This window comes from Rhinatrema bivittatum, chromosome 4, assembly GCF_901001135.1.
Source record: "Rhinatrema bivittatum chromosome 4, aRhiBiv1.1, whole genome shotgun sequence".
In the NCBI taxonomy this organism is placed as follows: Eukaryota; Metazoa; Chordata; class Amphibia; order Gymnophiona; family Rhinatrematidae; genus Rhinatrema; species Rhinatrema bivittatum.
Genome location: NC_042618.1, coordinates 431557544 through 431584634, shown reverse-complemented (window position 1 = coordinate 431584634; position 27091 = coordinate 431557544). Strand labels below are relative to the sequence as shown.

The following is a 27091-nucleotide window of genomic DNA, read 5'->3' as shown; positions in this document are numbered from 1 at the left end:
CACATAAATATAACTTATGCGCACAAATGTTTTGAGTGCATAAGTCTTATGTGCATAGCACATGAGTTTTGAATGCATAAATTAAATCTGAGAGACTTCCCTGCTCCCCCCAAGTTAAAATGTGCGATCAGCCTGTGTTGAGCACATATTTTAATTCGAATTTGTGCTCACATTTTCATTTGGGGCACTGTTTTAACTCGTGAAGCATTAGTATGCTGCTAGCTTACTGTATCAGTTAAACTTTTTTTAAACCCTTTACTTATAGAATATATACGGTATGTTATCATCAAAGTAAATACTTTGTACAGAAACATATAACATTTAAGCATCCATACAGTGGAACCCAGATGTATTAATTATGATCCACTTCAAGGGGAGAAAACATTAGGAAACTCAGCAAAGGAAAAATTAACACTCTTATACTGGCCAGTTATAAATCATTGTATATTTTTTTAACCTGAATGCTAAACTGAATTTTCAGCACATAGTTTTAACCCACATCTTATTGCTTCAAGCCCCTTGTCGACTTCTCTCAAGGCTTAGGCCTGTTTTAAATAACATTAGAAACCTTTGTTTCCTTCAAGGTGATTTTGGTTACTGTAAAAACACATTTTTATGATCTTATATTTTATTCCTGAGAGACTATGGATTTAGTTATTTGAAAGCTGCTCCAGCTACTATAAATGGAAGTAAAATCCAGGTTCTAGTGTGCTGATCCTTCTCCGGACCCAGTGCAAAGATCTCATATGGTAGCAGTTTCACCTAGGAAAGCCCAAACTTAACTGTCCTCTCACCAGCAAATGGAGAACTAAGAAAAGAGGGGCTTCTCTCCATGTGGCTGCTGCTGCTTGGCTTCCCTTCCTCCATTTTCCTTCTGTCTCCATCTGCTGGCACGAGCACAGTATCCCATAGATCTGGGCTATCTTAGCTGGAACATTCCAGAAATCAGAACCAAGAGTGAATGAAGTTTTGGGTGAATAGAAAGGTTAATGAGTGTGTTTCCCTCTTCAGTGAGGAGAACATGGCCTTGGACTTAGATGACCATGGTGGTAGGACATTCTTGCGTGTGCTGCTGCACCTCACCATGCACGACTACCCGCCCCTGGTTTCAGGAGCTTTGCAACTGCTTTTCCGCCACTTCAGTCAGAGGCAGGAGGTTCTCCAGGCATTCAAACAGGTGGGTCTGAGGGACCTGGACCCTAGGGAATATCACTGCACCCCCCCTTAGTTATTCCTTCCACTCTTCTCTCCAGTGCCCCCCCACCTCTGGTCCCCCACTGTGCTTCATATTAGACTCCCTTTTTTTTTTTCTTTTTTTTTTTTATATGTGACCATTCAGCTCTAACACTTGAGTTCTTCCCACCACAGGTTCAGCTGCTTGTCACTAGCCAGGACGTTGATAATTACAAGCAGATAAAACATGACCTCGACCAGCTGCGATCCATCGTGGAGAAATCAGAGCTATGGGTGTATAAAGGTCAGGGGCCAGATGAAACTCTTGACACAACATCCGGCAGCAACGAACACAAGAAAGAGGTAATACGTCTTCCTCACCCAACTCATTCTAAGCCGCAAAGACTTGGAAAGGGGCACTGAATGCCAGTCTCTTCTTGCTTCCAGGAGAACCATGAATCCAGCAAGCCACAGAAGAAAGAAAGTACCAGCAGCTACAACTATCGTGTTGTAAGGGAGGTAAGGGTGCACTTGAGCCTGCTGGTTGCTCCGAATTCTAGACTAAATGGCGTGCATATTTCTGAATTGATGGCGCCAGATAATTCTTACGCTTCGTTCCAGTCTTGCAGTGGTTTTAAAGCAATTGCCATAGTGAAAAAATCTGATCCATATCTTGCAGATGGGTGTGATCAGGGTGTTCTAGGGCTTGCTTACAGAAAGCTGAATATCAGTCTCTTACAGATACTGATCCGTCTCAGCAAGCTCTGCGTCCAGGAGAATGCGTCTGTCCGGAAAAGCCGAAAACAGCAACAGCGCCTCTTACGGAACATGGGAGCTCACACTGTGGTTCTGGAGCTGCTGCAGATCCCCTATGAGAAGGTAAGGCTCATCGGAGCGTAGAGTTGCCAGCTAGCTCCATGTACGTCGTTTTTGATCTGTCTTTGAAAGCAGTATAGCAAATGTTAAATATCTCTCTGACTCCATCTGCTGGTGGGGATGCATAACTCACTGGTCTGGAATCATCTGAGTATATAGAGGAAAGCAAATATTAAACTAAATTCGCTAATCTAGTCCACGTTTTATCCCATTGAATGCATGGATGTGTAGTGCTGATTTTCTTAGGGAAATCAATGGGAAAATTATAACTATAAATTCATTTCAGCATGCAGGGCAGGGCGGGGGCTAACTCTGGTCCTGAAGAGCCACAAACAGGCTAGGTTTTCAGGATAACCACAATGAGCATGCATGAGAGAGATTTGCATGCACTTCCTCTGTTGTATGCAAATCTCTCATGAATATTCATTGTGGGTATCCTGAAAACCAGACCTATTTGTGGCTCTTGAGGGCTGATGCTGTTACTCCTGCAGTAGGGTAACATCAGGACTGGGTCACCCTGTTATGTCATGGTGCCAGGTGGCTATCCTTCCTTATAGGTTCAGGAAGTGGGAAGTCTTGTAGCTGATGGAGGACTGTTCTGTGTCTAATCTTTGTTGCAAATCCTGTGAATCATGTAGGCTGTCCTCCCAGCCCATTTCACCACAGTTGCTGTGTTATTACTGTTTAGGGACTGTCCAACTGCTCCCACCTCTGACACACCCCCCACGCGCACACACACACACACACACACACCCTTTACCGTCACTTCTCAGCAGGGACTGCACCATTCCCCCTCACCACTGATGCTCAGCAGGAACTATGTCATTCCCCACCAGAGCCAGTGGAATCACTAGGCAGATGCCTAGAGCACTAGAGTTTTTTGGAGGTGGCATGGTGATGGCATCTCCTTGGGTCAGGAAGAAGCGGTGTCACATTGACCTGCATGGGTCCAAAGGAGAAGATACCATTGTGATAAGGAGCAGGCGCAGGCTGCAGCATCATCAGAAGGAGGCAGCAACGGAGCAGCATCAGCCAGCCAAAAGGAGGAGGCAACTGCTGTTTTTGCTTTGAGGGGTAAAAGTGGGTGAGCATGTGGGGATGAACATGTAAGTGAGAGAGGGTAACGTTTATGCGCAACAACCCGCTCACCCCTCCCCCTGCTAATCCATGACAATCCCGAGGCATCTGGAAAACAAAAGTTCACAGGTACGGAGAGCAGAGAATTTTTAAAATTTGTATTTATTTAATTTTCGGGCTTTACTATTGATTTATATTTCTCGACTTTATTATTTGATGCTTTATGAGGCATGGTGATGTTCCAGTTGTTGCACTATATAATCTAGTTTATTGCAGTTTTCAGTTTGTATTCATAAATGATCTGGAGGAAGGAACAACATGTGAGTTGATCAGATTTGCAGATGACACAAAGTTGTCTAGAGTTGTTACAACAATTGCAGAAGGACCTTGTGAGATTAGGAGACTTCTAAATGGCAGATGCAATTTAATGTGGACAAGTGCAACGTAATGCACATAGGAAAAAATAATCCCAACTACAGGTACACTATGCTGGATCCAGGAAAAGGACCTCAGAATCATTGTGAACAATACCTTGAAATCTTCGACTCAGTGTGTGGCGGCAATAAAAAAAGGCAAATAGAGGAGAGTCATGTGACACAATGGAAGAGAGGAAGTGCTCCTGCATCGCGCTGGGTCCCCACCCACCAGATTTGCTATTATTTCATTGACACTTAATCGGTTTTTTTCTAAAGAATATTTCACTGTACCATTCACACCGCCAAAAGAGACGATTTTGATGGCATCCAAACAACAACATAAGGGACTGGAAAGAAGCAAGCAGGCAGAGATCAAAATAGCCATGGCTCAGTGTGTCCCGTCGTTACTGGAAAAATATGATTCGAAAGTAACAGATGTAGCCATGGCAGTTGTGACAGCCCTTGAAGTGAAATTTGAAAACATTTATGAGAAATTTGATAAAATCCATGTCTTATTGGTGGATTCCAAAAAGAGTATTCAAGAGGTAGAAGGCGGTGTAACAAGGCTTGATGATCACGCACATGTGCTAGTGAGACAGATCACGGCACTAAAAACTTGCCCTTGAGAAACAAGCAGCGAAAATCGATGAGCTGGAAAACCATTCTAGGAGAGGAAAACGCCATTTTTTTGGCTTCCGTGAAATAATTCATGAAGTAGACTTGATGGAACTGTTTGAGACGTGATTGCTACATGTTTTTGGCCTGGAAGGAAAACATGGCGATCTAAGAATTGAACGTGCTTGTTGCTTGGGACTTATAAACCTCGTCTGGTAATCACACAATTTTTAAACTCAATCCATGAAGCTGCTATTCTGCAAGCCTATAGAAAGAATAGAAACAGTACATAGGAAAGCAGCCCTGTTTTGATTTTCCAGGACTATTGTACCTTTTTATCTGCACAGAGGAAAGCTTTTGCTCCTGACTGTGCTAAGTTAGTGGAAAAGCATGTTTCCTTTGTGCTGCAGTACCCAGCGAAGTTGAGAATAACAGTGGAGAATAAGACCACAATCCATGACACAATGGAAAGCGCACAAACCTTTGTACAGAGCCTAGATGCAGGTTCCTTGGGCTGACGGGGAGAAGAGCGTCAGTACTTAATGGAGATGGAACTGTAATGGATGCCGAAATTGTAAAAGCATTTTTTTTGGCTCTCATTTACTTGTTCAAATGAACTATATACAATATAGATTTTTATGGTTATATAATCCATACTTCACGTATAAAGGCAAATTTGGTTTGAGGTCATTGCTTCTGGAGCGCCTTTTCTGAAGAATTTAGTAAGTGATGGTAATCGAATGTAAGGCAGTGGAATTCCAGCCCGATGTGGGAACTGTGTTTGTACAGATTGTATTTGTTGGAACTAGCTGCTATTAAAAATGCAAGTGTGCATTGTCACATTGCCCGGATTTTTTAGGGCTTCAGACTTGGTTAGTGTATACAGTGTTGGTAATTAAACGTAAAGACATGGATAACATTGTTTGACTGGATCAGTGTTCTGGGGTCTGAGCGACCATATTATTTAACACTGCCATGGAGACGTGAATGGAAGCTGAGACAAGAATGACTGTGACTTTCCTTTTCCTTTTTTTGTTTTGTATTTTTTGTAATATGAACACTGGGGAGTGGGGACAATACACACACTATATGGGCTCTTACACCCTATAGGGGGTGATTGGTTACCCTGAATATGGGGAAAGGATGATGTACCATGGAGGGAGGGGAGGAGTGAGATGGGCAGAATAAATAGGGGGTGGGAATATTTGGTGAGTGTTACAGTTGGAGTTTTGAAATTGTTTATAACTCTTTCAGTTGCAGGTTTTGCTTGGGTTTAGCATGTGAGAGCCTCTGTGTGTGTGTGTGAGAGAGAAAGCATGTGAGAGTGAGAGCCTGTGTGTGTGTGTGTGTGAGAGAGAGAAAGCATATGAGAATGAGAACCTGACTGTGTATTTGAGGGAAGAAGACAGATGGAGAGAAAAGAAATAGAAAAAAAACAATATAAAAGGAATTGGCAAAAAAATAAGAAAGGGAAGGTGGAAAAAAAAAAGCCTGTGACTAACCGATTAGAAAACTAAGATCAGACAGCAAATGTAAAAAAAAAAAAAAAGACTTTTTACTGATTGGCACACGTAATCTTTGGGAATGCGCAAGAGTAGCACTTTCTCTATGCAGATCTCACAATGTACGAGATCAGCATGGAGAAAGTGGAAGCCCACGGGGCCTGCAGAGAGGAGGCAGCAGAATGGGCTTCAGTGTCAGTAGCAGCAATTGGCCCCTCCCCAATAGCCACGCAGCAGCAGTGGCAGCAGAGGAATGAGAGAGGCTCTGAGGTTGCTGGCAAAAGAAAGAGAGGGGGTCTGCCTTCAGTGTGTGCATGTGTATGAATGGGAGTCTGCCTGGGGGTGTATGTGTGTGAATGCATGGGTGTCTGCCTGAGGGTGTGTCTATGTATGAGAATGAATCGGTGTCTTCCTGGGGTTTGCTCACAGCCAGGGGAGGTTATGAGAGAGAAGGCATCAGGTGGAGGAGAGAGGTGTGACGTTTGGAAAACAAGGGAAACAAGCCCGGTGCTCCCACTCATTCTAAACCTATGGTGAGTTGAGTCACATTCACATTATAAATGTCATAATTAAATAAGTATGCACTAAAATCCAACCCCCACCCCGCCCTGCCGGCCATGGAAAAATGGTCTTGTTGAAGCCGGTCCCTGGTGCAAAAAAGGTTGGGGACCACTGGCCTAAAGAGGCTATCTGTTCGGCTAGACGGGTTTCGGAGCTCCAAGCCTTGTCCTGTAGAGAGCCTTTTCTGCATATCTCTGATTCTGGGATTTCTTTTCGGATAGTGCCCTCCTTCCTTCCAAAGATAGTATCGACCTTTCATGTCAACCAGTCAGTTGAGTTGCCGGCATTCTCTGATAAGGATCTGAGGAGATTGGATGTCCATAGAGTCCTCTTGCGGTACTTGGAGATAACTAATCCGTTTTGATTGTCTGATCATCTTTTTGAATTGTGGAGCGGTCTTAAGAAGGGGACTAAGGCTTCTAAAACTACTATTGCCCGCTGGTTGAAAGACGCTATTGCTTCAGCTTACATATGTCACGGGCAACCAGTACCGGATGGTCTTAAGGCTCACTCTCAAGCCGCGTCCTGGGCAGAAAGCCAATGTGTCTCGCCTCAAGAGATTTGTCAGGCGGCCATTTGGAAATCCTTGCACACGTTGTGCGGGATCCGAAGGTGGATTCTTTTGGCAGCAGTGTGCTTCGCACGGGACTCTCCAGGTTCCACCCCTTTTAGGGCAGCTTGGGTACATCCCAGCAGTCTGGACTGATCCTGGTACGTACAGGGAAAGGAAAATTAGTTCTTACCTGTTAATTTTCGTTCCTATAGTACAAAGGATCAGTCCAGATGCCCGCCCATAGGCAGGAGAGTCCGCTCAGCTACTTATATTTCTCTTGGCAGATTTTTCAAAGACTACACACTTCCGCGACATAGTTCCTTTTGTCACAAGTTATAGTTTTTTAGGAGGTTAACACAAGTTATAGTTTTTAAAGAGGTTAATGTTTGACTTGATCTAGTCATTGGTTGTTTAAAAAAATAAATAAATAAGCCATTCATTCTGCTTTGATATTGATTATACTGAGGGATCGCAGGTGGCACACCAGGTTATATTGGGGGTGCTTTTCAGCTTTTCTCTGACTCCATCTGCTGGAAGGTGTTATCCAGATAAAGTGGAACCAGATCGAAAAGCGCTTACCTCGTGCAGAGGGGTTCTCCGGAGCGGGATGTAGATGGTAGAGCCCAAGACTGTCCACAGTCCGGGCAGGCAGAAAAGCAGAAATCCGAATAACAGTCCAAGATCAGGGCAGGCAGCGAGGCAGGGTAATCCAGATAACAGTCCAAGATCAGGGCAGGCAGCGAGGCAGGGTAATCCAGATAGCAGTCCAAGATCAGGGCAGGCAGCGAAGCAGGGTAATCCAAGTAACAGTCCAAGATCAGGGCAGGCAGCGAGGCAGGGTAATCCAGATAACAGTCCAAGATCAGGGCAGGCAGCGAGGCAGGGTAATCCAAATAACAGTCCAAGATCAGGGCAGGCAGCGAAGCAGGGTAATCCAAGTAACAGTCCAAGATCAGGGCAGGCAGCGAGGCAGGGTAATCCAGATAACAGTCCAAGATCAGGGCAGGCAGCGAGGCAGGGTAATCCAGATAGCAGTCCAAGATCAGGGCAGGCAGTGAAGCAGGGTAATCCAAGTAACAGTCCAAGATCAGGGCAGGCAGCGAGGCAGGGTAATCCAAATAACAGTCCAAGATCAGGGCAGACAGCGAGGCATGGTAATCCAAGTAACAGTCCAAGATCAGGGCAGGCAGCGAGGCAGGATAATTCCAAATAGCAGTCCAAGATCAGAAATATACAGAAGACTCCAGGAGCAGACTCACACAGCAAACCACGAAAAGGCTGATGTGGCCGAAGCAGTGAGCGTGGGAGAAGGCTCTGAATAAGAAGCCAATCTCCCGCGCAAAGAGTGAGCGTCTGACGTCAGGGGGGCGTGTCCACACCCCTGATCGCGCGGGAATAGGCTGCCAGCGTCGGGGCGAAAATCCCCGACGTCACTAAAGGGGAAGTCCATATTTGGCGCTTCCTTTCGCGCCGACGGGGAGGAAGCCTGAGGCCCTTTGGAACGGCAAGACCCTGGTAAGCGCGGGGCCGGGCCGTTGATATCGAGGACGGAAGCCCGACGCCATTGCCAAGGTAACATAAGGGAGGCATAACCCAGCAGTCTGGTTTGATCCTTGGTACTACAGGAACGAAAATTAACAGGTAAGAACTAATTTTCCTTTGCAGCAGCCAAACTTACTACAGTACGCGAAAGAGCTTTCTCAATAGCAGGGCCGACCCTCTGGAATACACTCCCTGAAAATCTAAGACTACAAAGTAACATAAAAATGTTCAAAAAACTCCTCAAAACCTGTTTATTCCAACAAACCTACAAAGAAGGCATCGGATAAGCTAAACTAACAGATACCACACAACACACACTTAATCACTATACTGTTAAATAAGCCAATCCAACATTACATATAGTTAACCAATGCTCATTAAACCTTCTGTTAACTATTTCAATGTCTCAACAATTATGCAGATAGATGTCTGAAACAATTATGCAGATAGATGTCTGAAACAATTATGCAGATAGATTAGTACCATATTTGCCATCTTTGATAGGGGAAGATCAGGTGGTATTTGTAAAGGGGAGATGCTCTGTGTTTAACATTCGTAAAATAGGAGCTTCAATGGAGGCCAGTCGATGGGGTCAAATTCCTTCCGTGCTTTTGAGTTTCAATACGGAAAAAGCATTCGACCATGTTGACTGGTCTTTTATGTTTGCTGCCCTCACCGAGGTAGACGTAGAGGGGTACTTTCAAAGGATCATTGATGTTGCGTGCTCCAGCTGCGTTGGCACCGCAGCCGGACCTGCTTACCTCGTATGGACCTCCACGAGCACTGGCTTTGCCACCGCCGCTAGCTCCCAGCGTCCGCGGCATCCTGCGGCATCTCCTGGGCCTTCAAGGCCCTCTTCCTCTCCCGGCTCCTCACGCCAAGGCTCAGCGTCCACGCTGGCGTTGGGTCAGCCTCTAATCGCGCGCACGGAACTCCTGGCCATTTAAAGGGCTAAGCGCAGGAAACTCATCCATGGTGCACCATGATGACATCACCTGAGCCCTGTATAAAAGACAGGGCTCAGTCCCCTGATCCCCGCCTTGGCAATCGGGTCAACACTGTTGGTGTACTAGTTTGCATCCTTGTGTTCCAGTGTTCTCTTTGTTTCCAGTGTTCTCTTTGTTTCCAGTGTTCTCTTTGTTTCCAGTGTTCTCTTTGTTTCCAGTGTTCTCTTTGTTTCCAGTGTTCTCTTCGTTTCCAGTGTCTCCATGTGTTCCTGTATCCTTCTCAGGTAGTACCTCTTCGGACTGACCTCTGCCTGCCTGACCATTCTCTTGTCTGCCACCTGGAACCGACCCTCGCTTGCTGACTACTCCTGGACTGATACTTTGGCTCTGAGTCTTGCGCTTCACTCGGACACTCTCTTATGGCTTACTGTGACTACCAGACCAACCTGCTTGGAAACTAACCATGGCTTCCACTTGACTAGATCTGCAGGCGCTGCCTGCCTCGCCCGGAGAACCTTCCTGAACTGTTACCTCCCTGAGGTCTCCGGAGCTTCCAGTTCAGGTCTAGTCCATCCACTCTGCATCAGCCATGCACCCTTGCTCATGGTGGGCACACCCCTCTGCTACCTCTCCGGGAAACCACCAGAGGCCGACCTAAGTCCAGGCGGTCCGGGTACCCCAGGGCTCAACATGCAGAAACCCCGGATTGTTATTGGTGAAGCTCCAGTTAGCCTCTGTCTCCTTGTGTGCTCTGCCTCCTGGTGGAAGGCACTCTCTGGGTCCGACCAGAGGGCCTACCAATCCTGCATCAAGCCAAGGGTCCACCTCCAGCACAACAGGTTGCCAAGGCCATGGACTCGGTGGAGTCTCCCGCCTTGCAGGCCATGCCTGGTCTGGCTAATCATGTCTGAGAACAACAACAGATCCTGGAAGTGTTGGCTTCCTCCGTGGAAGCTACATTCTCAATTGGAGGAATCTGTCATGGCCAACCCAGGGGCTCTTGCCCACACCTTGCCCTGACAGGCACCGCTGGCCCTCCCAGTTCCACCCCGTTTTAATGGGGATCTGCGCCTTTGTCGAGGCTTCATAAATCAATGTTGTATGCCGTTCTCACTGCAACTCTCGCTGTTTCCTGATGAGGCAACAAAAATCACATTCATCCTCTCGCGCCTTTAGGAGATTGCCCTGGCATGGGCTTCCTCCACTCTGGGAGCGTTGTGACACCATCCTTCGCTAGCGCCCTTAGTTCATCTCTGTCTTCTGATGTACCTTCAAGGACCCAGGCCGACAGGCAATCGCTGGCCACCACCTATTCCACCTCCGTCAAGGCTCACACATACTCGCTGAATATACAGTGTAGTTTAGAACACTAGCTACTGAGTTAGGTTGGCAAGAAGACTGCTTGCGGGCACTTTACCTCGAGGGACTGTCTCCTGCCCTTAAGGATGAACTGGCTTCCCCCAAGATCCCTGTATCTCTGGAAGACCTGATCTCCTTGGTCGGTAGAATCGACTACCGTCTTCGACAATGACACCATGAGGTAAGGGTCCTACGACCTCCTGCCCTATGATCAACCTGTTCGGTGAGTCCTCAGTTGATGGCCTTACCAGCGGCTCCTCAGCCTCCCGAGGAGCCCATGCAAATCAATCTCTGCCGCCTGACTCCAGAGGAACGTCTCCGATGCAGAAAAGCGGGTCCTTGCTTATATTGCGGCGGTTCTGTACACCTTCTTCAGACTTGCCCAGTGCGTCCGGGAAACTCCAAAGCCCTGAGCCCGATGGGGGGGTCTCGAGCTTGGGCGCTATTGTTTCTGGCTCTCAACTGTTGCTTCCTATCTTCCTCCTTAGGAAGTCACGTTCATTTGCTAACACAGCCCTCGTGGATACTGGGGCGAGTGGAAATTTTATTATGGAAGATATCGTCAAGCTTCTCCAGATACTGGTCTAACCGTTGGAGGTACCACTCCATATTGCCTCGATCCAGGGAGAGCATCTCCCTGGTCTTATTACTCACCGTATCATGACCATTCGCCTCACCGTTGGGACCCTCCATGACGAGGAGATCTCCCTCCTGATCTTGAGACGATCCACGCACCCCATAGTTCTTGGACTTCCCTGGCTCCAGTTACATGCACCCTACTTCGACTGGCAATCCCTGCAACTTAACTCAGTGGGGCCTTCAATGTCAAACCCACTGTTTACAACAAGTGTCTCCATCGGTAACTGTTCTAAACTCTACAACCCTTCCTGGGTTACCTGCCCCGTGCTCAGAATTCAAAGATGTGTTCTCCAAACAAAACGCTGACATCCTGCCTCCACTCCGAGAGTTTAACTGCCCCATATAAACTTCTACCTGGAACCATGCCTCCAAGGGCAGAACCTATCCCCTTTCAATCCCTGAAACCCAAGCAATGTTAGCCTAAATCAAGGAAAATTTGGATAAAAGATTCATAAGACTCTCTAATTTCCTGTCAGGAGCCGGGTTCTTCTTCATTAAGAAGAAAGATGGCAGTTTAAGTCCCTGTATAGACTACAGAGGATTGAACACAGTAACTCGTAAGGACTGTTATCCACTGCCACTCATTAGTGAACTATTCAATCGCCTGCAGGATCTTTACGAAATTGGATCTCCGAGGGGCGTATAACCTTGTACGCATTCAACCGGAAGACATCTGGAAAACTGCCTTCAACACAAGAGACGGCCACTACGAGTACGTAGTATGCCCTTTGGACTTTGCAACGCTCCTGCAGTCTTTCAGCGGCAAATGACCGAGATCTTCCGGGACCTTTTATACTCATTTGTCGTAGTATATCTGGACGATATACTAATATTCTCCAAAGACCTGAAGTCTCATCGTTCCCACATTCAACCATCCTCCAACGCCTCAGAGACAATCATCTCTGTGTGAAATTAGAGAAGTGCATTTTTGAACAAACCAGTCTTCCATTCTTAGGCTACATCATTTCCAACCGTGGCTTCACTATGGACCCCGACAAACTCCAGTGTATTCGCGATTGGCCTCAACCAGTGGGCCTCTGCGCCCTACAAAGATTCCTTGGATTCACAAATTACTATCGAAACTTAATCGCTAATTACTCCACGCTGGCCGCTTCACTCACCGCCATGACTAGGAAGGGATGTGACCTTCGAGCGTGGAGCCCCAAGGCCCAGTCAGCATTCCATGCCTTGAAAGAAACCTTCTATACCGGTCCATATCTACGACATCCGGATCCTAACCGCCCCTTCATCGTCGAAGTCGACGCATCCACCATTGGAGCAGGAGTGGTCTTGAGTCAATACTCCACTAAGGGAACTCTAGTACCATGCTCCTTCTACTCGCATAAATTTTCCTCCACAGAACAAAATTATACTATAGGGGCCCGTGAACTCCTAGCAGTGAAACTTGCCCTCCAGGAATGGCGTCCCTGGCTGGAAGGAGCGCAGTACAAATTCACAGTATTTACTGACCACAAGAATCTAGCACATCTAAAGGAGGCCCAGTTACTTAACCCAAGATAAGCCCGCTGGGCCCTGTTCTTTGAACACTTCAACTTCGAGCTCCGCTATCACCCAGTGGCAAAAGACCTCCGTGTAGATGCGCTCTCTTGCTCCGTCAAGCCAGAAGACACACCCAAGATTCCTAGGCACATCATCAATCCAGCTTGCATAGCAATTGCAGTCACCACCATGGTACCAGCCGGGAAGACGGTGGTCCCCCGCCATCTGCGTGAGCGCATGCTCTTTTGGGCTCACGACTCTAAGATGGCTAGTAATCCCGGTCGAGCCTGGACTCTCGAGATGCTTCGAAGACACTATTGGTGGCCTAGTATGATAAAGGATTCCCGCGAATAGGTGGACCCCTATCCAGTTTGTGTGCAGCAAAAACCCCCGACTGGCCCACCGAGCCCTGGTCAAGTCTTTCCACTGATTTTTATTGTGGATCTACCTCCTTCAAAAGGAAATACTGTAATCTGGGTCATCATTGACCGCTTCTCAAAAATGACCCACTTTATCCCATTACCTTATCTCCCCTCGGCTCCAGAACTAGCTAGATTCTTCTTAACCAACATATTTCGTTTACATGGACTACCACAAAAAATTGTCTCCAATCGGGGGCCTCAATTTGCTGCTAAATATTGGAGGTCTCTTTGTAAAAAGGTCAATATTACATTAAACTTAACATCAGCCTATCATCCGCAAGCAAATGGCCAAGCCGAAAGGACTAATCACTCCTTGAAACGTTCCTGCGATCATATATCAACGACCAGCAAGATAACTAGGCTGACCTTCTGCCATGGGCAGAACTATCCCATAACACATATCGCCTCTGCCATGGATGTTTCACCCTTTGCGGTAGTCTTTGACTGCCAACCACGCCTACCCCTACCGGTTCCACTCAGTGTACCCTCACCTGCAGCCCAGTCTACAGCACAAACCATACCAGGCTCTGGAACCAAGTAAAGGAGAGACTTGGCCAAATGCTTCACAGACATCCATCGTCGGGCTGCACCACTGTTCTGGCCTGGCCAGAAAGTCTGGCTCAGTAGGGAGCACATCCGACTACGATTGCCATCTCAACGGCTAGCCCCCAAATTCATTGGTCCATTTCCCATCCTTCGACGCATAGGAGCAGTCACTTATCAGCTACAACTCCCAGCCTCCATGGGAATTCACAACACGTTCCATGTGTGGCTACTTAAGCCTTTGGTCCTGTCCTGGCCTTCCCGAAGGCCACCTCCTCCTACACTGCATACCACAGAACCAGAAGATATCTTACAGGTCAAGGAGGTCCTAGATGTGCGACGAAGTCAAGGCCACTGGGAGTACCTCCTGTTGTGGGAGGGCTTCAGCCAGAAGAAAATTCCCGGGAGGCCTCTCACCACATTTACTACAAGACTCTCCTACAAGACTTCCATCGTGCCCATCCTGAGAAACCCAAACCGGTAAGGGGGAGAGCTAGAAGGGGGGGTACTGTTGTGCACTCTGTCATTACCTGCCAATTCTGGGCAATAGACTCCCAGGATGCATTCTAAAATATTCCTGGAATGGCATATCAAGGCACGTAGGAAGTTTTTTCATTTTATGGATGAGACAAACCAGATGTATACATTGTAGCAATTACAGGGGGAGCAGGATATTCTTTGCCAGCAGTTTTATGCCTATCTGCAGATCAGGCATTATATCCATGACCCTTCTTGGGAATTCCTTTTGCAGGCCCCTAGTCATCATACAATCTCTTCCTGGTATAAGGCATTTAGGAAACGACAGGTGGTACTTAGTTTTGAGAATATTTTGCAAGGTTGGAATCAAGAATTGGGAGTGACCCTTACTTCATCATACTATGGTAAATTTTCTCGAGAATGTGAGCATTTTCCTCCAATATGAGTTTAAGAGAATTTTTACACAGATAATATTTCTCCAAAAAAGGCACACTGATTGGGTATTGCTGAATCAGATATATGTAAAAAATGTGGGGAGAGAACGTGTACATTGGGGCACCGGTTTTGTGTATCTATACATCGTTTTTGGGGAGTACATCTCCCATTAGACACATCCATATTTTTGTGGGATGATTTGTAGAAATTCATGTTTAAAACTAGGTACTCCAGGTTGTAGTGTACAAAGGTGGTATTTTTTAGCAAAAATGGTTGATTCCAGAGGCACTATCATTGACACAACTGAAAAATTTGATATATCAAGTGTGTGTGATGGAAAAATGTGCATAGAGAATTGACTGGACATTGAAGAAGTATGATTTCCTGAAGAGCTGGGACATTTATTTGCAATCTTTAACTTCAAAAGCTCAGATTTTAGTTTTAAATTATATAGCATCTAGCAAAGAAATGAAATGTTTCTTTTGTTTTCGCCTTTTTCTGGAGAGAGGTATAACATGATATGCTAATATTTTGAGATTTCTGATGAGGAATGGATGGGATGGGCAGGGGGAAAGGGGTTTGTTGGGGTTGAAAAGTTGTATTGTATACTGCCTAGCGGCATGAAGGATCACCATGCTACGGGATGATTTATGTTTTGTGTAACAAGTTATGGATCTTGAAATACAAATAAGGTTTGAAACAAGCAAATAGAATGTTAGGAATTATTTGGAAAAGAGTAGAGAACAAAACTGAAAGGGGAATGGAAAAGCTCCCCTATGAGGAAAGACTAAAGAGGTTAGGACTTTTCAGCTTGGAGAAGAGATGGCTGAGGGGGGATATGATAGAGGTGTTTAAAATCATGAGAGGTCTAGAACGGGTAGATGTGAATTGATTATTTACTCTTTCGGATAGTAGAAAGACTAGGGGGCATCCCATGAAGTTAGCATGGGGCACATTTAAAACTAATTGGAGAAAGTTCTTTTTCACTCAACGCACAATTAAACTCTGGAATTTGTTGCCAGAGGATGTGGTTAGTGCAGTTAGTATAGCTGTGTTTAAAAAAAGATTGGATAAGTTCTTGAAGGAGAAGTCCATTACCTGCACTTAGAAAATAGCCACTGCTATTACTAGCAACAGTAACATGGAATAGACTTAGCTTTTGGGTACTTGCCAGGTTCTTATGGCCTGGATTGGCCACTGTTGGAAACAGGATGCTGGGCTTGATGGACCCTTGGTCTGACCCAGTATGGCATGTTCTTATGTCCCTGTACATTTCCTAGTAATGTTGATAAATGGTCTATAAATGTAAAATAAATATAACTAATGCCTTTTGTATAGCTCCACAGTGCAACTGCAACTTGAACATTATGTACCGTTCTTTTGCCCCATCACAAAAAAGTCATAGTAGACATTTATTTATTTAGAGTTTTTCTATACCGGCATTCGTGATTAGAAATCACATCATGCTGGTTTACATATAACAAGGGGGGTGTGAAACGCAGAAACGAAACATTAACAAGTGCAAAGAGGTCATAAAGGAAAAAAAAAAAAGAGGACATAGGAAAAGGTACAGAGAAGGGTGACAAAAATGATAAAGGAGATGGAAAAGCTCTCTTCTAGAGAGAGATTGAAAGGGGTTATGATTGGGGGTTTATAAAATCATAAGTGGGATGAGACTGATAAATAGGGAACAGTTATTTACTCTTTCAAATAACACTAGGTCTAGGGAACACTCCATGAAATTAGCAAGTGGCAGATACACAACAAATCACAGGAAGCTTTTTCATTCAGCGCACAGTCAAGCTATGGAATCTGTTGCCAGAGGATGTGGTTAAGGCAAGTAACAGAGAGAGCTGGGGAAGTCCGTAAACAGTTATTAGCCAGGTAGACTTAAGAAAGCTAGCGCTTATCCTTGGATGTGAGATACAAAAAATGCATCATCCTTGTTGGTGATCTGCTGGGTGCTTGTGACCCAAACTGGCCACCGTCTGAGGAAGGGATGCTGGGCTCGATGGGCCTTAGTCTGACCTATGTTCTTATGACTCCTTCGTCTCATCCTTTGCAGGCGGAAGATACCCGGATGCAGGAGATAATGAGACTGGCCCATGAGTTTCTCCAGAATTTCTGTGCTGGGAACCCACAGAACCAGGCCCTGCTGCACAAACACAGCAACCTCTTCCTGAATCCAGGGGTAAGGGATACAGAGCCCGGTTTTGGAAAAGGCTCTAAGTGGTGTGGGAAACGACAGATCAGTGAGTCTGTAAGAGAAGCGTGGCTTAATGTGAAAGAGCCAGCATGGGTTCAGCAAAGGGAGTTTTGTTTTTTTTTTTGAAGGTGTGAATAAACACGTGGATAAGGGTGAGCCAAGTCAATAGTGTATGTGGATTTTCAGAAGGCATTTGACAGACTCTCACGAAAGGTTTCTGAGGAAATTAAAGTCATGGGATTGAGAGCTATGTCCTATCTTGTTAAAAGACTAGAAACAGTTCAGTTCAGTTTTCCCAGTGGAGCGAGGTCAGTCTTGGTGTGCTCCAGGAATCTGTGGTGGGATCAGTACCTATAAATGATATCTTGGTCTTTTTTCCAAATATTTATTGGAGTAGAGACAAATGCATCATTTTGTATTTGTACATATTAAATTTCATTGGGCATTTAGATGCCTGGTATTCGAATCACTGCAATTCCTCAGTCTGCTCATTTATTTCACAATAAATAAACGTGTCATTTGTAAACTTGATCTCACGCATTACTCCCTATTTCATATCATTTATAGGTCCCAAAAAGCAAAGAGGTAGGCGATCTAAAATAGCCGTTAGGAAAACAAAGGAGATAGATGCCTTGGTCTTTTTTCAAATATTTATTGGAGTAGAGTCTTTTTAAAAAAAAAAAAAAAAAAAAAAAGAGTTGCCCGACTCAGGCCGAGTTTCGCAGCTTACACAGCCGCTGCCTCAGGGGCTTGAACACTCATAGGACTCGGATAAAATTGATCCCACCAAAGGACCTATTTCTAATAGTAGGTGATTCACAGTAGTAATGAATCTTGTCTTATTTAAATCTATGGAAACTTAAATAAGTCACCTCTTTAAGGGTAGAGACCGAGCATTGGACAGCGTGGTATAAGGTGCAATGAGATGACTTATTTAAGTTTCCATAGATTTAAATAAGACAAGATTCATTACTACTGTGAATCACCCACTATTTGGTGTGATCAACTTTATCCGAGTCCTATGAGTGTTCAAGCCCCTGAGGCAGCTGCTGTGTAAGCTGCGAAACTCGGCCTGAGTCGGGCAACTCTTTTAAAAAAAAAAAAAAAAAGTCTCTACTCCAATAAATATTTGAAAAAAGACCAAGGCATCTATCTCCTTTGTTTTCCTAATGGCTATTTTAGATCGCCTACCTCTTTGCTTTTTGGGACCTATAAATGATATGAAATAGGGAGTAATGCGCGAGATCAAGTTTACAAATGACACGATTATTTATTGTTAAATAAATGAGCAGACTGAGGAATTGCAGTGATTCGAATACCAGGCATCTAAATGCCCAATGAAATTTAATATGGACAAATGCAAAATGATGCACACAGGGCAAGTAATCAAGTATGAGGGTAATTTTATAATTGCCTGCACTGCTGCATGGTCTTCAGGTGCTTTTTACCCACATTCTACACGAGCTTTCATAGTGAAAGTGTGCAGATACTGCCCCAGGGGCCTAGTATCCGCAGCAGTTTCCACCTCCTTTTCTGCAAATTCTTTTTCCCATGGAAAATATCTATAGATTTAAACATGCAATCTACATGTGATTTTCCTCCCTGCCTTGATGCGCTTCCTAATGTGGTTAAAACTGTGCTCACTGTGCAACAAAACATAAAAACATAGAAATGATGGCAGAAAAGGACCAAATGGTCCATCCAGTCTGCCCAGCAAGCTTATGGTAGCACCAACCATGCCATAATATTATAAATAACATAAATAAATGTAACCCAGGAGAAAAATGTCTCATTCCAAACGGTGACTAAAGCCTGGGTCTGCTTTAAGCTAGTCCTGTGAGGAGATCTGTGCCTTCTCTTTTGCTGCATTGATTGCCTTCATATTCACAGACCAGTGGCATCTGCCTCCCCACAGACAGTTCGTATTTGGTTAATTCAGTCCAATCTTTCGAACATAGCCCACCCAAGTTAAATAAATCTTTGCGCCGCTTCCAGGATCAGCTGTCATAACGTTTAGCTGCCCCTACGCACTTTTAAATCGCAGCAGCTTATTTTTGGCAAGGCCAGTGAGGCAGCGCATCTAAACTTCCATGCTTTCAAACACTTTTGTCTCACCGCCGTGCCAGATTCTCAAACAGGTGGGAAACTGAAACACAAAGCAAATTGGCTGATAAATCAAGGAAGAACATATGGGGACAAACGCTCTCCTCTGGGTTAAAACCTTAAGTGAGAAGTCCTGAAAGATTCTGATTTTGTTGTTTTGGTACTGCAATGTGGATTTTTTTTTTTTTTTTTTGGGATGCTTTGTTTGTGCACAAAGTTAAGCAATCTGGCAATTACCGTTCTAGGCCATCTTTCCCCTGCTTTTTTGATCCCTATTCTGTGTGCTCTTTCAACAGTTAGGCGTGTCAGCACTTCTGTGAGGTCTAACTCTTCCGGCAGCCATGTGGTGGTAATCTCCGCCAGACTGGCTTCCTCAATGTCCTCTGCGAATCCCACAGATCTTAAATTATTACAGTGAGAGCGATTTTCCAACTCATCAATTTTCTCCTCTTGTACTGAAATAAATTTTTCTGGTGTTTGAGTCTTTCCCTTAGCCGCTAGCTTATCTTCAATTACTGATACTCTGTCCGTGGCCTAAAGTCCGAGAGAGAGTTTTTTAAGTTGGTAATTTGATTGGAAATTACATCCAACTTACCCATTACCGCTGCCATTATTTCATTTATTGTTCACCCCTCATTTAGACCTGTTGCAGCTTTTTCCTTTCCAGCAGTCATTTTGTCTTCTGCCGCTTTTGTTTTTTCTTTTTTGCCAGTCTTTCTCAGCATAATACTCTGCATTCCCTGTACGTACCCGGATCAGTCCAAACCGTGGATTGAGCCTCCTGTCCAGCAGATGGAGACAGACCAAAACTGAAAGGGTATCCTATATCATGACAGAGCCTACCCTGCAGCCCCTCAGTATTTGTCTGTCTCCAGCAGATGGATCAGCTCACCCTGCGGTTCCCTGATTTCAGCTAGTCGGCCCCTTTTTTTTCCTGTTGGGTACTTTTGTCTCTAAAAGATCAAGTAAGTAGTAATTTATTTCCAGTGTTTTTTGAAGAAAAAAAAAAGAAACATTTAATTCGTTTGTGTCGGACTCTGCCTGTCTTTTCTTTTATCAGGAGACAGTTCTGTCTCCAGGCTCTTGCGGGGCTTAGGGGGGCTTGGCCCCTTGTGTGTTGCATAGCCTAAGCCCTATTTTGCTTCCCCGGTGGTTATTGGGGGGTGACACTGGTGGTCCAGTCCCTCCCCCCCCCCTTCCCTGGCTGCCTTGGGGCTCAGAGCTCCTCTTTCTCTTGCGCTGGGAAGGTTTTCACTGTGCCTCTCAGTTGGAAAAAAAAAAGGGAAATATCTAACAAATCCACAAGCTGGCAGCCAGGGTGTTTGGTGCAGAGGAGCGTACAGGGTTCCTTCCTCTGCCTCCGCTTCTGCCGGCAGCTAATTTTTTTCAAATCAACTGATTTTTGCTGAAGATTGTGGCTCCTCTTCAGTGAGTAGGCCGCGTCCACATTCCTGCATAGCTTGTGGTGAGCCCTCGACACGCCTATCGCGCGAGGGGCTCTGCTTTGCGTGTTTGCCGGGTGAGGAGGGTTCCTCCTCTGCAGCGCTTGCAAATTCAGCCTGGGGTCGCATTCCTCACCGCATGGCAGATATTAAACAATTTAGACTCTTCAGCTTGAAGATGAAACGAGTGAGAGGGGATAAGATAGAGGTTTATAAAATCATGAGTGATGTAGAATAAATTAATAGGTAACAGTTATTTACCCTTTCAGATAGTACTAGGACCAGGAGACATGCCACAAAAGTAAACACACAAGCTGTAGAATTAGTAGCTGGAAGATGTGGTCAAGACCAGTATAGCTTGATATAAAAAAACAGCTTGAACAAGTTGCTGGAAGACAGGTCCATTAGTAACTGTTAGATCGTCTTGGGGTTCATCACCTCTTGTTTCTGGGAGTGATCAATACAGAAGGGATCTTCTTTTTATCTTTACCTTTATTCATATTTATATATCGCCACATGCCATGGCCCAGAGCGGTTCACATAATACATGCACAATCTAACATAGCATAAAACATAGTGAAACATAGTCGTACAAAAGCAAGACAGTCAGCTAATCATCTCATCAAGATCTGCCAGGTACTTCCAAGTAACCAAGCTTAGCCACTGTCTAACAGGATGTTGGGCTCAGTAGACCACAGGTGTAACCGAGCGTGGCGTTTCTGTTAATCAGACCCTGCTAGACAAAACCAGCAACTTTTTCCCGATCCCTGAGTAAGAGGTGATTGACTTGTAGCTAGTTAGTTCTGTAACTAATATGCGTCTCCTCTATTTTGTTTGTAGATCCTGGAGGCAGTGACCATGCAGCACATCTTCATGAATAATTTCCAGCTGTGTAGTGAGATTAATGAACGGGTGGTGCAGCATTTTGTGCACTGCATTGAGACACATGGCCGCAGCGTGCACTACATCAAGTTCTTGCAAACTATTGTCAAAGCAGAGGGCAAGTTCATCAAGAAGTGTCAGGATATAGTAATGGCTGAGGTGAGGGGGTGGGGAGCTCCAGCATGTGGGTGAGGTGGACTTTGGAAGGGAGGGGCTATTAATGAGGTTCTTCAAAGTGCCAGGGGGGTTTTGGATGTCGGGAGTCTCACTATGCCTGGTACTGGGAGATGGGCAAGGAAGCGTTAAGTAGGGTGGATGGGCTTTGGTGTTGGCTGCCTCTCACTGGGGGTGGGGGGGGGGGGAGGCAGAGAATGTTGTACAATGGAAGAGGGGGCACTGTAATGGTGGTAAAGTGGAGGAGTGCTTTTGGCCATGACTAGGAGAGACATTGCGTATAATCACACCAGGGGTACTGATTTGGGGACATGTTTTGCAGCTGGTGAATGCAGGAGAAGATGTCCTAGTCTTCTACAATGACAGAGCTTCCTTCCAGACGCTGGTGCAGATGATGAGGTCAGAGAGGGACAGGATGGATGAGAATAGTCCCCTCATGTACCATATACATCTGGTGGAGCTGCTGGCTGTGTGTACCGAGGGCAAGAATGTGTACACCGAGATCAAGTGCAACTCTCTCCTGCCACTGGATGATATCGTCAGAGTGGTCACTCATGAGGACTGTGTCCCTGAGGTGAGAGGGAGGGGAGATTCCTGGACTGAATTTGTGAAGAAAGGGGGATCACTCACAAGGACTGAGAACTTTGCTGTGGGATATACATTAAATGTTTATGTAATTCTTTAAATGTATATTTCCATCCTGAGTATATTTTCTGTTATGCAGTGTAAGCTTCAAGTCTTCTAGTGTAACCTGTTCTATATATTTTGCACTGAGGACCTATGAAAGCCACATATGGCTCCTGAACATTGGTTTGAGAGCGGCTGGGACCCCCTCTGCATAACCTGCGTGATGTCCTTGGAGTTGGGACATTCAAGGGGACTCATTGGATTACTGTTACTTCCCGTTCTTAAACTGCTTGAGATGGTGACAGCAGCATAAAATGAAACATTCTTACCTCTAATACTGCCTTCCCTCTCCCAGGTTAAAGTCGCTTACATCAATTTTCTGAACCACTGCTATGTGGACACAGAGGTCGAAATGAAGGAGATTTACACCAGTAATCACATGTGGAAGCTCTTTGAGAACTTTCTGGTGGACATCTGTAGGGTAAGGAGGTCTCGGCCTTTCACTGCAGGCGAATAATAATGACAAGCCATGTTTGACCCTGTTACTTTTCATTGGCTAAACACAGATGAGAATATCTTCCCATATTGCACTTCTGTGGAAAGATGGTGCAGTGTGCAAGGGATATGCCTTTTTTTTTTTTTTTTTTGTCTTTCCCTTGAAGTAAAGTTGTTTGATTTGTTGTACTTGGCCCAGAAGCTGTCTCCTGCTCATTAATTCACAACTACCAGGGAATTTCCCCTGTTTTATATCCCACTCCCAACTCAGCCCAGTCATGGCAGCAACAGTCCTTAGCTGAGGGCCGCAGACAGTTGCTCCTTTCGGAAACTGGCTAATGTAGACCCCGTCGAAAAACTAGCAAGTAGATTTTCAAAGTGTTGCCCGCCCAAAAATACTCACACACAGATAGGCGGGCCGCATGCGAGCAATGCAGATTTTGAGAAGCTGCGAAGTACGTGCGTACGTACTCATGCACTTGTCAAGAATAAGGGGTTCCCTGTACATACCCGGATCGGTCCAGACAGTGTGTTGTGTCCCCCTTCCAGCAAATGGAGTCAGAGCAAAATTGTAAGGACGGCCCCCTATAGGTTAGAGCGCCCTCTGCGTCCCTTCTGTATTACTCTGACTCCAGCAGATGAAGGTCACACCTGCGGTTTCCCTTTTTCTTCATAGATTTTCTTACTAAATTTCTGTCTTGTGTTAAGCGCACTCTTGGGATGGATCATTCTTAAAAAAAAAAAAAAAAAAAAGTAAAAAAGAGGGAAATTCCTAACTTAGAGGATCTGTGAAGGAGTTCCTCCTTCCAATCTGTGAAACTTGCAGTCAGAACTTGGGTACTCCCAAATTGTCTACTTTATCTTTGTTTTGGGGTAAGTTCTGTTATTTTCTTTTCATAGGAATCCTCTTCCCTACGTCTCTGCTGGCTGGGGTGCACGTTGGTGGACCAACCTCTCCCCCTCTGGCCGGCTGTTCTGAGACGTTGTCTTTCCTCTGAGCGGCCCCCACAGAGAGGCGCCATTCCTCTGTGCTCCTCCTGCCTTACCTAGCCAGCGCAGGCTCCGCTTGTGGCTGCTGCTATTTCCGGAGAGTGTTTTTTTGCAGGTCCCGTTTCTCCTCCGATGCCGCGCCTGGCGCGATGCTGTGCCTGCGGGGAGCCCGGATCGCGGCTCTCCCGCGAAGGCCTATGTTCCAGCTGCCTCCCCGGCAGGGAAGGCACCTTGAGCCCAGGGGGCCGTTCTTCTTCACTTGCGCTCGCACACGGCCTCAGACAGGCCGGCCCCGTTCCCATCCGACGCAGGAATGGCGGCCATCTTGCCTCCTCCTCTGCCTGCCCCGGAGCAGGCAGACTCCATTGCTAATGGCGGTTTTCCACTAGCACCGCCGATCCTGACTCCTGCGATCCTCCCAGCCCCAGAGCCTCCTTTGGGGAACCCTTCGGAGAAACACACACCCCCCCCACCTCCACCCTTCCCCGCCGTTTTAATGCATAATGCATACTTAGCTCTCATGGACCCTGCCTCCGCCCCACCACCTGCCAAGGTTTTCAGGCTGGATGAGCCTGGGAATTCTGGGACTCCCCTCCAATCCCCAGGGCTTGACTTGGGGGCTGGAGGGGACAGGGCGCAAGCCCTCCTTGCCCAAGTATAGCGCTTCAGTTGGCTTCCACTCCCCACAGCATGGGACTATCTTCAGGTCCTGGGCTCTATGGCTTCCACTATAGATTTAGTTCTGTGGGCCTTCGCACATATGCGTCCTCTACAGCGTGCATTGCTCTCTCGCTGGAAGCCAGTCTCTCGGGAGTTTCAAGCCCAACCACCTTTGCTGGACTCAGCCAGGGACAGCCTGCTCTGGTGGCTTCATCTGGATTACTTATTGCGGGGAGTGGATTTGGAGATTCCTCAATGGGTGATCGTCACCACGGATGCCAGCCTATCCGGCTGGGGGGGCCGTGTGCAAGAGACTGTCCACGCAGGGTCAATGGACGTCCGACCAAGCAAGATGGCCGATAAATCATCTAGAAACCAGAGCGGATCGCCTCGTGCTGCAGCGTTTTCTTCCCCTGGTCCAGGGACGAGTGGTACGGATACTCTCAGACAACACGATGACTGTGGCGTATGTCAGCTGTCAAGGAGGGACAAGAAGAAGTCATGTGTCCCTGGAAACGGACAAGTTGATGGCGTGGGCAGAGTTCCACCTCTCCCATCTAGCGGCCTCTCACATAGCGGGAGTAGACAACGTTCAGGCGGACTTCCTAAGCAGTCAACGCTTGGATCCCGGAGAGTGGGAACTGTCTGATGCAGCAGTTCAGCTGATTTTCCATCGATGGGGAACTCCTCATCTCAACCTCATGGCCACGTGACAAAACACGAAAGCCCCACGCTTCTTCAGTCGCAGAAGAGAGCATGGCACGGAGGGAGTGGATGTCCTGGTTCTTCCCTGGCCACGACTCCTTCTCCTCTACGCATTCCCTCCATGGCCCCTGGTGGGGAAAGTGCTTTGCCGAATAGATGCCCACCAAGGGTCGGTGATTCTTGTGGCACCAGAGTGGCCCTGCAGACCGTGGTTTGCAGACCTAGTCAACATGGCGGTGGGCGGACCTCTGCGGCTGGCTCAGCTTCCGAACCTTCTACGTCAAGGACCAGTATTTTTCGACCGGGCAGATCGCTTCTGTTTTGCGGCCTGGCTTTTGAACGGCGCAGGCTGAGACAGCGCGATTACCCCGATGCGGTGGTTTCCACCCTCCTTCAAGCCCGAAAAACTTCTACGTCCATTGCTTATGTGCGAGTCTGGAAGGTGTTTGAGACTTGGTGTGACGCCGTGCCAGTCCCTCCATGGCATGCTTCGGTGGCCCACATTCTCTCCTTCTTGCAGCAGGGCCTAGACAAAGGCTTGGCTTACAATTCCCTCAGGGTCCAGGTGCCGGCCCTTGGCTCTCTAGTCCGTCACTTGGATGGTGCTCCTCTCTCGTCTCATCCTGACATCATCCGGTTCTTGCGGGGAGTGATGTCAAGCCACCGACCCACAGTGTCTGTACCTCGTGGAGCCTGAATTTGGTCCTCCGGGACCTATCCGGGCCTGCCTTTTGAGCCATTAACAGGAGCCTCCCTCAACACTTAAGACAATTTTTCTAGTGGCTATCTGTTCTGCTCGAAGGATCTCGGAGCTTCAAGCGCTGTCGTGCAAAGAACCATACCTCCGTTTCTCCGATGCCGGATTATTTTTGCACACGGTTCCTGCTTTCCTGCCAAAGGTGGTGTCCGCCTTTCATGTGAATCAAACAGTGGAACTCCCGTCTTTTACGGACGAAGACTCCAGAGAACTCCGGCTTGATGTTAAGCGCATACTCATCCACTATTTGGAGGTCACCAACGAGTTCCGCTTATCGGATCACCTCTTTGTCCTTTGGAGCGGTCCCAACCAAGGACTCAAGGCTTCTAAAGCCACCATTGTGCATTGGCTAAAGGCCGCGATTTCTTCCGCGTACATCGGGGCGGGACGTGTTCCTACGGTAGGTATCAAGGCTCATTCACTTCGTGCCCAAGCCGCCTCCTGGGCAGAAAGCCAGGCCATTTCTCCTCAGGAAATATGCAGAGCGGCGACCTGGAAGTCATTGCATACATTTGCACGTCACTATCACTTGAATGTACAGCCACCGGTCTTTGGTTCTTTTGGTGCACATGTCATTCGAGCTGGGCTATCCAGGGCTCACCCTACGTAGGAAGCTTTGTACATCCCACTGTCTGGACTGATCCGGGTATGTACAGGGAAAAGAAAATTATTCCTTACCTGCTAATTTTTGTTCCTGTAGTACCTCGGATCAGTCCAGACGCCCTCCCTAAGAATCTATGGGAAAGGAATTGCTCTCAGCTCGACTACTTGGTTTCACCTTTTTCTTTTATGTGCCTACTAGTTCATTCTTGCAAGTTTCTGAGCCACCTTGTTGCTCACTACCAGTTTTGAGGTTCAATGTTACCTGTTTTCATGATCCATCCCATGGTGTTCTTAATGGCTTGGATATTCTTAGTACTGAAGGGATGCAGAGGGCGCTCTAACCTATAGGGGGCCGTCCTTACAATTTTGCTCTGACTTCATCTGTGGTACTGCATCATCTGCTGCAGTACCACTGTCTGGACTAATCCGTGGTACTACAGGAACAAAAATTAGAAGGTAAGGAATAATTTTCTTGTGGAAAAGGGGCGGGGCATGGGTGTTCCAGGGCATGGCCAAGACGTGCATATTTTAAAATCTACAGGCATACACGCGTAAAGTTCTAGTGGAAATGTGCCTGGGACATTTGCTCACATATACACGCAGGAGGGGTATTTTAAATGATACATGTGTACTTGCATGTGCAATTTAAATTGCAGTGTATCTCTGCTCATGCGCCAATATGCTCATTTATGGGCGCACATGCGTTCCTTTTAAAATTACTGTATAGGACTGAGGCTCCCTCTACGCTGGCCCTCCAGTAGGCTTTGAATGCTGCCTTTGCAGCTGAAGTCAAATTTTTTTCCAAGGCTA

The 27091-nt window shown here is 46.5% G+C and overlaps 1 protein-coding gene across 5 annotated transcripts in view; it reads left to right on the top strand.

The window, feature by feature from the left end:
* ITPR1 (inositol 1,4,5-trisphosphate receptor type 1) overlaps positions 1 to 27091 on the top strand; it is a 450198-nt gene that overhangs the window by 194523 nt on the left and 228584 nt on the right. For all 5 annotated transcript variants that reach the window (XR_003856666.1, XM_029601463.1, XM_029601465.1 and 2 more), the window contains 8 exons: positions 1012 to 1177; positions 1369 to 1536; positions 1621 to 1692; positions 1915 to 2052; positions 16703 to 16828; positions 21229 to 21429; positions 21767 to 22018; positions 22427 to 22552. Coding sequence is in view for 4 of the 5 variants with exons in the window: in XM_029601463.1 (XP_029457323.1) it covers positions 1012 to 1177; positions 1369 to 1536; positions 1621 to 1692; positions 1915 to 2052; positions 16703 to 16828; positions 21229 to 21429; positions 21767 to 22018; positions 22427 to 22552 (1249 nt within the window). In the remaining variant the exon portion in view is untranslated. The remainder of the gene's footprint in view (positions 1 to 1011; positions 1178 to 1368; positions 1537 to 1620; positions 1693 to 1914; positions 2053 to 16702; positions 16829 to 21228; positions 21430 to 21766; positions 22019 to 22426; positions 22553 to 27091) is intronic.